The 12,160-nt window shown below is 40.2% G+C and overlaps 1 protein-coding gene across 2 annotated transcripts; it reads left to right on the top strand.

Moving 5' to 3' along the window:
• The first annotated feature begins 266 nt into the window (after positions 1-266).
• On the top strand, positions 267-12,159 carry slc1a8b (solute carrier family 1 member 8b). 2 transcript variants are annotated; one of them, XM_085257402.1, is made up of 11 exons: positions 267-754; positions 2,030-2,109; positions 2,438-2,653; positions 7,164-7,206; positions 7,329-7,542; positions 8,465-8,564; positions 9,475-9,708; positions 9,861-10,055; positions 10,177-10,311; positions 10,406-10,517; positions 11,336-12,159. In XM_085257402.1, exons 1-11 carry the CDS (start codon positions 590-592, stop codon positions 11,543-11,545), a joined length of 1,704 nt encoding a protein of 567 aa, XP_085113528.1. In that variant the 5' UTR covers positions 267-589; the 3' UTR covers positions 11,546-12,159. The 2 variants fall into 2 exon arrangements, with proteins under 2 accessions (XP_085113528.1, XP_085113527.1); XM_085257401.1 differs by having other exon boundaries at positions 341-754; positions 10,406-10,535; positions 11,399-12,159.
• The last annotated feature ends 1 nt before the right edge of the window (position 12,160 follows it).

Genomic DNA, 12,160 nt, shown 5'->3' with positions numbered 1-12,160 from the left:
CTTGCCTCTGGTAATCCTGCCAGGACAGGTCATTCCTCAGTCTAATAAAAAAGTTTCATGAGTAGAAATCTTTGCTGTATTATTTAAAAGAGACCTTGCGATTAATTTATAAAACCTTCCTGTAATTCTTACATTGTGCTTCTCAGCAAGTACAATATAACTAATTAATTACATACATGTGAGTAAACATGCACTCAAGAGCTTAAGTTGCAGATGACAAAGTGCATGAAGGTGCATTTGTGAATGGGATGACTTGGACACAGGTAGTAATAACTCATAATGAGCTTACCTTTAGCCTCTTTAATAAGCCTGAGTGTCTCTAAAGGAGACTTTGTTCGCATGGGATAGGGATAATCCTTTTAGACACTGCTTTACCAGGAACAAGTCAGCCAACGTTTCCTCCTTCAGGCTGGATGAGCTCCTCAGAGTTAAACAGGACCCACATTTCTTCAGGTACACCTGCTCTCCTCTGCCGTGGATCTCGAGAGATACATACCGACAATTCTCACTCATCAAGAGATTCGGATATCTGCTGCCAGCGACGGGGGTGGGGGGGATTTGCTGGGATACAGACTGAGCCTGAATCAGGATGGAATGTCTGCAGAAGTTATTAGAAAATATAGTGTCTCTGAAAGTCAGGGCGTACGTGAAGGACTACTGCAAGAGGAATGGTCTGCTGACACTCTCGGTCTTTGCGGTAGTGACCGGCTGTGTGCTTGGATTTATACTCCGGTCATTCAACCTCTCCACACAGGTATGAATTAATGGATGAATGTATGAATAGAGAGAAAATCAAACTAAGACAAAGTGACTCACTTAGGCTCTAACAGACATTCGTTACATTAGAATGTTGTCCAGAATATGTACAAATTAGTTAGGATAACTCCAGTTAGGATAAAAGGAATAGGCAATGAGTACTCCTGACATGTTGACATGTCTGCACTGAGGCTGTAGATAAGGTCCGTTATGCAATAATGAGAAAGAACACAGACACAGACAATCAGTTCAGAGGTAAGAGGAGAAGATAAGCATAAACAACTGAACAACTGTAAAAATTTTAAATATCAATACTGGATTATATGCAACTTTGTGTATGTGAAATAACCCAGGATTCAATCAGTTTTATGGAGTTTATGAAATGTTATTGGTTTGATTCACCAAAAGAAAGAAAAATTAATCTGTTTCCTTTCAAATACAGTGGTATAAAGAAATAACTTGTCCATTATTTGAGCCTCATAATATAAAATAAACAATAAACACAATTTCCAGATTCAATAAGTTTAGTTTGTTTCCCAGGAGTAGTTGAAAATGAATGAATTAGTCTGTCATTCCGTACTGAATTTCTCTCAATGTTTTGTTTTTTTCCAGCCTGTATTTATGATTTTATTTCCATGTGTAGCAATGTCTCATTCAAGGTTACAGACTACAACCATGAAGTCACTGTGATGTAAGACGCTCTTAAACTGAGAAGCTTATGTGTCCAGTGTGGATCCTCAATGTAATCTTGTCTAGTAGCAGGAATGCTCTAAAAGTACATTTTTATTTCCATCCAATGATCAGTGAAAGAATCTGTGAAACACAAGCATAATACTAACTTTCTTTATTATTAAGAATTTAATATTAATCAAAATTACTACATGTGACTTATGCAAGAGCAGAGTTTGGATGTTCTCTCTGCTCAGAGAGTTACTCTGACCTCCTCCCACAGTCCAAAGCCATCCACGTTAGATTAACTAAATTAATTTTAAAACCTAAATGTAATTTATTGGTGATTCTAAGATTGGGTTAAGTCTGGATACGATAGTGTGTGGTTTCCTTTTTTCTGTGTGTTGACCATCTAATGAGGTAGCAACCTGTCCAGTGTCTACCCCTAACCTGACTACACTACACTACAACAGGTGACATATTCTGTACATACTTCTTGTAAATAATGATTTTTTTTAACTGTATTGAGCTCATTGCAGCCCCCCCCCCCCCAAAAAAAAAAAAAAAAACAAGTCCAAAGCTTAACTGTTCCTGTCTTTAACAGGCCAAGATCTACTTCTCATTCCCTGGAGAACTGCTGATGAGGATGTTGAAGATGTTGATTCTCCCACTTATCACCTCCAGGTAAACGATAGCTTTGATTTTTAAATCAAATATATATTTGAAGGAAATATTTTTACAGAATTTAGAGGTGTGGAATGTCCTGGTCACAAAGATTAATGGTACAGTCATTCAAGAGCTGAGATGCTGGCTTTGAATTTGGTCTGGGACATGTGTTGGATGTCATATTTCCTATTGCTCCACTTCAGTTGAACACCACCAGTTAAATGTCACTACATCTATTGAAAATCTGCAGCCTTAGAAAAACAAACAACTAATTCAAATCTACTTCAGTTCCAGTCTTTCGTAAAGCCAACATCCATAATCACACCTCTTCTACTTTCCTATCCAGTCTTATGTCTGGCCTGTCAGCCATGGACACCAAGGCAAGCGGTCGTCTGGGAATCCTGACCATCACTTATTACCTGTGGACGACCTTCATTGCTGTCATCGTTGGTATCGTGCTGGTTATCATCGTTCACCCAGGGACCGGCTCTGAAAAAGACAGTCACCATTCACATTCAGGGCCTGTTATGACCTCCGCTGATGCTCTGCTGGACCTCATCAGGTTAACATTCACACAGAAACAAAAGATTTCAGTCTTTCATCTATTCACACTACTATTCATAGCAAACCATGCCATATCTGGCGTTCAAACATATCATCTCTACAATGGCACCAGAGATTATCTAACGAATTATAAGATTTTTCACTGAATCAGGACATTTTAAAATGCTGATGCTGCTGGATGAAAGCTAGCAGTTGTGTCAGCAGGATGTGCTTGGCAAAAAAAAAAAATAAAAATAAATAAAAATAAAAAATGGCAAATTACTCAGCAGCAATCTGAATCTAAATTGTATATTGTTGCAGTGAACATTAACAGAGATGCAAACTCTGTATATAATTACTTTTTCAGCAAGCTTTCTCTCTTATATATATATATATATATATATATATATATATATATAAACACCCAGCACGCCCCTGCGGGCGGTTTATCCTTCAAGCTCGGGTCCTCTACCAGAGGCCTGGGAGCTTGAGGGTCCTGCGCAGTATCTTAGCTGTTCCCAGGACTGCGCTCTTCTGGACAGAGATCTCCGATGTTGTTCCCGGAATCTGCTGGAGCCACTCGCCTAGCTTGGGAGTCACCGCACCTAGTGCTCCGATTACCACGGGGACCACCGTTACCTTCACCCTCCACATCCTCTCGAGCTCTTCTCTGAGCCCTTGGTATTTCTCCAGCTTCTCGTGTTCCTTCTTCCTGATATTGCTGTCATTCGGAACCGCTACATCGATCACTACGGCCGTCTTCTTCTGTTTGTCTACCACCACTATGTCCGGTTGGTTAGCCACCACCATTTTGTCCGTCTGTATCTGGAAGTCCCACAGGATCTTAGCTCGGTCATTCTCCACCACCCTTGGGGGCATCTCCCATTTTGACCTCGGGACTTCCAGGTTATACTCGGCACAGATGTTCCTGTACACTATGCCGGCCACTTGGTTATGGCGTTCCATGTATGCCTTGCCTGCTAGCATCTTGCACCCTGCTGTTATGTGCTGGATTGTCTCTGGGGCATCTTTACACAGCCTGCACCTGGGGTCTTGCCTGGTGTGATAGACCCCAGCCTCTATGGATCTTGTGCTCAGAGCTTGTTCTTGTGCTGCCATGATTAGTGCCTCTGTGCTGTCTTTCAGTCCAGCTTTGTCCAGCCACTGGTAGGATTTCTGGATATCAGCCACCTCCTCTATCTGCCGGTGGTACATACCGTGCAGGGGCCTGTCCTTCCATGATGGTTCCTCGTCTCCCTCCTCTTTCTTGGGTTTCTGCTGCCTGAGGTATTCACTGAGCACTCGGTCAGTTGGGGCCATCTTCCTAATGTATTCTTGGATGTTCGTTGTCTCATCCTGGACTGTGGTGCTGACACTCACCAGTCCCCGGCCCCCTTCCTTCCGCTTAGCGTACAGCCTCAGGGTGCTGGATTTGGGGTGAAACCCTCCATGCATGGTAAGGAGCTTTCTTGTCTTTATGTCAGTGGCTTCTATCTCCTCCTTTGGCCAGCCTATTACCCCAGCAGGGTACCTGATCACGGGCAGGGCGTACGTGTTGATGGCCCGGATCTTGTTCTTACCATTCAGCTGACTCCTCAGGACTTGCCTGACCCTCTGCAGGTATTTGGTGGTTGCAGCCTTTCTAGCGGCCTCTTCATGGTTCCCATTCGCCTGTGGGATCCCCAAGTACTTGTAACTGTCCTCTATGTCTGCAATGTTGCCTTCTGGTAGTTCAATCCCCTCAGTTCTGACTACCTTCCCTCTCTTTGTTACCATCCGACTACACTTCTCCAGTCCGAACGACATTCCAATGTCATTGCTGTATAGCCTGGTAGTGTGGGTCAGTGAATCGATGTCTCGTTCACTCTTGGCATACAGCTTGATGTCATCCATGTACAGGAGGTGGCTGACAACTGCTCCGTTCTGTAGTCGGTATCCGTAGCCAGTCTTGTTAATGATCTCACTGAGGGGGTTCAGGCCTATGCAGAACAGCAGTGGGGACAGAGCATCTCCTTGGTAGATCCCGCACTTGATGGTGACTTGTGCTATGGGCTTGGAGTTGGCCTCTAGTGTTGTACGCCACATCCCCATTGAGTATATATATATATATATATATATATATATATATATATATGTATATATATATATATATATATGTGTGTGTGTGTGTTTTAATAGAGCATTTCACAAGATCAGCTCTTAGAGCTCCCGGTAAAGTGATCTCTCTTATATAATTAATCTTAAACTAAAATAAATAAATACACAAATAAGTAGAAAACGACTTAATTTGGTATTATTTGGAAAATCATATTTCTCACAAGCAGTACTTTATTAATATGCAGAAAAACCCTCATTCAGGTTTGGTCAATCACAAAATCTCCTCAGATAGGTTAGATTTCCAGAAAGACATGAGAGCTTTGCAGAAATCTGTATTCATCAAAACATTAATTTACATTTGATATTAAACTGTTTCTGGCAACAGTGGAGGGATTTTTAACACAGAATTTAAATGATAAGCTTTAACATCATCCTTTAAAATCCTTGTAGCATTGTTGCAATGTCACTACCCTTGCAGCAGCTTGACTAAGAATAGGGAAAGAGTTAACTGTGACCCTTTAAGCTGACACTTTCTCAGAAGATCCTACTGCAGAGTCACTTTGTTAGATTGAACCTGTACTCCTGTACAGGCTCAGGCTTATTGAAGGGCCATTCATGTCAAAGATCCGCTTATTCTTAAATGAGATTAAACTGGAGAGCTGTGGTGAGGTGCGCATTTCAGTCGTCTTATGTGTTTGGTGCCAGTGTCACTGACGCAGGTTGAATAAAAACAGTCTGATGATGCTGGCTCTACCTGTTCAGCTTCCATCAACCTTAACATGTGAAACTCTCTGTGCTGTTATACTGTGTGAAAACGTAACCTGTGTTTTTCTCACTATTCTTATAAAAACTCATTAAATCTAGGAAACTATTTTACTTTAATGAGTTCGGCCACTGGAGACATTTACGGTATATGATGACATATGAGTACAAGTAGTGGGCCAAATAAATATCCGCTATGTAAAACTTATTATTGTAAGAATAAATGGAAGTATCAAAAGTTAACATACTCCAGAAGCAAGAGAATTGAGAAATGGCAGTACTGTTCAAGCCACTCGAGGTGCTTTTTATATTCTACTGGCTCATTTTAAAGTTGATCTATTTTACAAAATGATGCAAAATATGCAATTTCATTTTTAGTACTAGCAGTTAGATTCACCATCTACAAGAACTTCCTACTGTAAACAAAAGTGAGACTGTGTTTTATTTATAAGGTTTACAGTATAATTGCTGGTTAATCATTGATGTTATTATAACAAAGTCTAAATGTTCAATAACTGAACACCATGACACTTTTTAATTGATGATTTGAGCCTAATTATTTACATACCCATTGCATATTTTTACATTTTAAGCTTCTGAAGATTTCTACTGTGAAAAACTGTATTTGTGCATCCCAATAGTTATACTGAAAAAATACTAACAATTTGTTTTTAATATGTTTTTCACCCTCAAAACCATCACAAACAGTACATACTTTCTTCAAACATAAGATTAAAATATTTAAAAACTCAAAAAAGCTGTCTCACCACACACATTTAGTATCTAGCTTTTCATGCTATTTACCAGTAGATGCATAAATGAGGCCAGTTGTAAAAGAATTATAGAAAATCACCTGCGGCAAGCTTTTTTCTTTTACCCGAGCAATCCAAGCACTTCTCATCCGTGCTTATTTGGTGTCTAACACAACCCATTATTGTTTTTAACCTCTGGGTGGTCTTGGGTCAATTTGTGCCATTTTTCATTGTTCGTATACACGCCATTTGCACTGTGTTGAACGGAATATAGCCAACTTTTCCAAAAAAAAGTCTGGTTACATATATTTCAAAATTCCAGTCTGACTCCCTTAAATTAGCTTCAGTGGCTGAGCTACAGATAAACTTACACTATTGGTCCTAGTGGTCGATTTGTGCCCCATTGAAACCCATTATAAACGCAATTTCCCATTCCACGGTCATTACAACCAAATAATGGGCCATCTTCCGAATGTTGGTGGTACTCGGGAGTCCGGGCCTTGGAATTGTATCTTTTGGGAAATATTTGATTTCTTTGTTTTTTGGGGCTAAAAAAACAGTGCGGCCATGTGACGAAACCGGGATATAAAGGGTTAAAATCCGCGAAATGTAATTAAAACTTGATATGAATATTTCAAGGAGAAGTAGGTCTAAAAGATTGGCTAATTTAAAGTGGAAAAAAATATTAATATATAGATATTTTATGGCACTTTTCATGGCGTGGTCGATTTGTGGCTCTAAGCCCAATAGTGTATGCATTTTTCTAGGACCCCCCAGAGGTTAAGGTCAACAATAAGTGCTGACCATCATTTCAGAATCTGTCACACACAAGTAAATGATCTAGCTGCCATCAGTTGAACTGTATATCATCCTACACATGTGATCATATGGCTTCTTTCTTTTTATTGTACATTGCAGGAACATGATCCCATCAAACCTGATTGAAGCAACTTTTCAGCAGGTGAGTCGACAACATGGAGTTACTGATTGAGAACTGCGCAATATTATTCAAATTTCAAATATTCAAATTTCAAGATGCCCGTAGTAAAAGATCTATATGGTTGTTCTTTCATTTCATGCCAGTACCGGACAGATTTGGTACCCATTGTACAGAACAATGACGCAAAAGTGTCTCAGGCCAACTATGTATACGTCATGCCCGATTACCACAACCCTCGCCTGGGTCATCCAGTCTTCCTGGAGATCACCCCTGCACCTGACATCAAGTATAAGATTGTCCCAAGTACAAGCAAAGGCATGAATGTATTGGGGATTGTCATCTTCTCAGCTACAATGGGTAAGACAATCACCATTCAACTTTAATGTTTTATATAACAATAACCATGGGATTTTAAAATAAGCCAGCCTATTCAAGCTCATAAATAAGTTACATGCTGACCATGCAAATGCATAGATACATTATTGCATTGGTTATATTACAGGACATAACAACTTTTGCACTGGCAGGCTGTCTCATGCCATCTCTCCACATGTCTCCATTTCAAAAGTGATAAACTAATGACTTTTGATATCAGAAGCAATGTCTCTATTATCAGCATAATGTGCTTAAAGTTTCAAAAGTAAATGTGATGATGCATTGGCCGATGTCATATATGCAGAGAAAGTAAAATTACTTTACACAGTTCAGTTGTATAGTTCTCTCTATAAAGGAAAATAAGTTATGGGAAGTTTAATACAACAGTAAAAAAGAAATAAAAAAGGATGTGTTGAACAAGTAAATTATATCCACTAAGTGCATAATATTGGATCTGAACATCTGAAAGGGCACAAGAAGGTGTGGTTTAAAAAAAATTCTTTATTTTGCAATGTGGCACAAGCAAAAGATTTTGTAGACTAGTTTTAATTTGCAGCAATGCATTGTGGTATTTATGTTTTTTACAACTTTGTCTGAAAAGTACTGAAGTTCTGATCATAATATTGAATACCTGAAGTGGAATTCAAAAGTACAGTATTTTCTAATTGAAATATTGTACTCTCACAGATCATGGAGACTCACTAAAAGGAGCTAAAAATTTGAGATTTATTAGCAATGTCAGCAAAGCAAGAGCTGCTCTGCCTTATAGCTTATTTATATGACTAACCAACTAACTACTATGCAGTTAGTTAAATTTTGTAAAGTCTTTTTTTCTTTATCGGGATAAGAAGGTTGCACCACAACTATTAACAAACAACTGTGCGACTGTGTTATCTGTTCTCAGGTCTGCTGCTGGGGAAAATGGGGGAACGTGGCACACCACTCGTCAATGTGTGCCAGTGCATCAACGAGTGTGTCATGAAGATCATCAATGCTGCTATGTGGTAAGGCTGCACTCTCTCATTCTCCCTGTTTCTTTTTCTGTCACACACACAGATACACGCTACTGTATCACGCACATGCATCCAATAAAAGACAGACTACACAAAGTTCACACAGCAGAGCCAGATTAGATCCAAAAATAGATCTCATGGCGATTCGAGGAAAACTCAGTGGTGTATCTAAAGTGACCTCAAAGCTTCTCATTGGACATGAGTTGACACTTGAAATACAGTTATATGAATGGAGCAAAGAGGACTCTTTCTATGAGGGCCCGGTGGCGCCAGTGTCCGGCAGCCTCGCCTCTGTCAGTGCGCCCCAGGGTGGCTGTGGCTACGATGTAGCTTGCCATCACCAGTGTGTGAATGTGTGTGTGAATGGGTGGATGACTGGATGTGTAAAGCGCTTTGGGGTCCTTAGGGACTAGAAAAGCGCTATACAAATACAGGCCATTTACCATTTACCATTCTATATAAAATTAGTGCTACAAACTCATAGGTAAATACATCAGGCAACTCACAGGCACCATGCATGTACGTCAGAAAAAAACTTGGAGCTTCAAAGACTGATTGTATCCATGTGTACAATATGTGATTTTGAACATGTAAAGTCACGTCTATGAGCTTCAGCCTGCTGCTATAACAGCTGGCACTCTTCTGATGCCTGGCAGCATACAACATGGGATTTACTCCCATTCAGACAGAAGAGCATTAGTGAGGTCAGCAAACTGATGCTGGATCACAGTTGATGTCTCAAATAATCCCAGTGGAGTTGTTTGGGGTTAAGGTCAGGATGGAAATCCTTTCCTGTAGGGACACACACTCAGAAAGAAACAAAAAAACTTTCATATATTTTCAGGAGTCAACGTGGTAAGAAAATGAATGTAATTCATGTTCTATCTTCTCTTCTTTGAAGGTATTTTCCCTTCGGCATTGTGTTCCTGGTGGCAGGAAAGATCCTGGACATGCACGACCCAGCCCATCTGGGGGAGAAGCTGGGCATGTACTTCATCACTGTCCTGTGTGGTCTCTTCGTGCATGGCCTCATCCTGCTGCCTCTCTTTTATTTCTTCTTTACCCGCAAAAATCCATTCACCTTCATCAGAGGGCTGCTGCAGGCTCTTGTCATTGCACTAGCTACATCTTCAAGGTAAGAGAAAACAGACATTTTTATGTGTTATATCCCACCAATGTAGATCTTTCTACATTTCTAACTAGGACATTTTACCAGTCCTTGGTTCAGATTGAAGTCTGCTGACTAACCTGACATCCTTTTATATCCTCTGATTTCTTTCGTTGCAGTTCAGCCACGCTGCCAATCACTATGAAGTGTCTCCTGGAGAACTGTGGAGTTGACCGGCAAATTGCTCGATTTGTGCTTCCAGTGGGAGCCACTATCAACATGGATGGAACAGCCCTGTATGAAGCAGTGGCAGCCATCTTCATAGCTCAAGTCAACGAGTATGACTTGGACTTTGGCCAGCTGGTCACTATCAGGTGAGAATAAATACTGAGAACAGATGCTCCCCTGAGAAGTTCCTTGTGTTGAAAATCTGTTTCCCTTTTTTTTTTTTTTTTTTTTTCTGTTTCCCTAACATCTTTTCCTCTGTCTCATCAGTATAACAGCAACCGCAGCCAGCATTGGAGCAGCTGGGATACCTCAAGCGGGTTTGGTTACAATGGTGATTGTCCTGACCTCTGTGGGTTTACCACCTGCTGACATCTCCTTGATTGTAGCCATTGACTGGGTGCTGTAAGTCCCACAAAAGTTATTATCTTTAAGTAAGTTTTAGTATTTAGCTAAATTGGTCAATTTGTGATGAACTTTTCCCCTCTCATTTCATCAGTGATCGATTCAGGACAATGATCAATGTTCTGGGTGATGCCTTAGCTGCTGGGATTATGGCTCATATATGCAAGAAGGACTTTGATAAATCAGCAACCGCTGCTTCTGCTGCTGTAGCCAATAAAGAACGGGTAAGGACTGTTTCTGTTAGTATATATCAAAGTTCACATAAATGAAAGATTTCAAAAATTCTCCCAAAATCCAATCCTGTATATAGTTAATGAACTAGAAACAAGAGTCTGCAACCTCAGTTTGCAGGTATTTATCCTTAAATAATAACAACAACAATTTGTATAGCACTTTTAAAAACACAGAGTTACAAAGTGCAGTTTAAATAAAGCCACATATTGATGATACGTGTACATGTTTAAACATACATACAGACACATAATCAGCCATACTGACATACATTCATTCCAACATACACACATACATGCAAATAGTTGCAAACTATGGCCAACAATGAAGGGGGAAAGATTAAGCAAACAAAAAAATCGAGTTTTCAGCAATCGTTTGAAAGAAATAACAGAGTCAGCTGATCTGATTGACTGAGAAATCTGGTTCAGTTTGGACGGAATAAACAATGATCACCTCTGGTTTTAAAATCAGAGCCTGGAACAGTTAGGAGACCCCGTTAGACAATTGGAGAGGCCGGCCACATGATAAGGTCTTAGAAGCTCTGGTATATAAGCAGTTCTGCTGAGGACAGAAGGCCCACCCACCTGCTGTTCATCCCTTTGTTTATGAGGGGCAGCCAATTAAGAGAAAGTGAGCTTTAAAGAGCTGGAGAAGCGGCTGGTGCTAAACCACCTGCCCTTCAGTAGAGAAACCTTGGTCCATAAGTACCTAGGTAAGGTACATGCTGTAATTATTTTGAACTACAAATCAAATATAATGTCAAACTTGGCAATGGGAAATGAAAACACATCAGTCCTCCCCAACACCTCCTACCTTTGAACTAACTGTAGACCTACCGCTGTCATCTTCCCTACAGAGAGACACAGTAATCTCCTTTGGCAATCAGAGCGTGGCACTGTCTGATGCTCCGCTGATCACACATCGCTGCGATTATGTGTTTGAAGTGGATGGAGACAACGTGCTGGAGAAACCCGTGCCCTGCTACAACCTCTGTCAAGTCTGAGACACTTTTACACGATGCCTTCTACAGCACGTAGATGCACCTACAAAGGCACTAACGGAGGCTCTAAAAGTTCACTCAAAGCCTGTGCCATGCAGAAACCTGTACTACTTGATACAATGTACAAAACAGCATGTCTCTATTCAGCTTTGCATGTAGAGAGATGTGAGGAGATGCATTTTATTAAATCTTGAATGCCACATTGTCTGAATGCACTTGCAGACAGGAACATACGTCACGATGACATGCATTGGATGGAGATCAGTGTTTATCAGTTCCAGGGGGACAATTAAAATCCACAGTAGACCCGTCATAATGAAACATGACTGCAGTTTTAACTTAAGTCTAGGTTTTGAAATGCCTTAACGTTGCCTCATTTTTGACAATAATGCTGAGACCTTGAAAGACTTGAATGTTATAAGGAGCTAATAGACAAAGAGCAACAGAACAGGGGCTTTCTCTCTGTTAGACAAGGTGTTTATGCATAAATATTAAAGCAAAATTAAGAAATATACCAACATATCCCTAGCAAATGAAAATTATAGCATAATCTGTGTTTTTATACCACTGCTTTTAATTTTGTGTTCATTTCTAATAAAAACCTGCTACATACCAGTG

Source organism: Mchenga conophoros, linkage group LG19, assembly GCF_057382185.1.
Source record: "Mchenga conophoros isolate Kocher_MC1m ecotype Shallow Benthic linkage group LG19, M_conophoros_male_GT1.1, whole genome shotgun sequence".
Taxonomy (NCBI): domain Eukaryota; kingdom Metazoa; phylum Chordata; class Actinopteri; order Cichliformes; family Cichlidae; genus Mchenga; species Mchenga conophoros.
This window is presented reverse-complemented; position numbering and strand designations above follow the sequence as displayed.

Coding starts and splice junctions, on each gene's coding strand:
- slc1a8b (XM_085257402.1), top strand. CDS start 590: ATGGAATGTCTGCAGAAGTTATTAGAAAATATAGTGTCTCTGAAAGTC. Junction 2,110..2,437: donor CTCCCACTTATCACCTCCAG/GTAAACGATAGC, acceptor TTTCCTATCCAG/TCTTATGTCTGGCCTGTCAG. Junction 9,709..9,860: donor GCACTAGCTACATCTTCAAG/GTAAGAGAAAAC, acceptor CTTTCGTTGCAG/TTCAGCCACGCTGCCAATCA.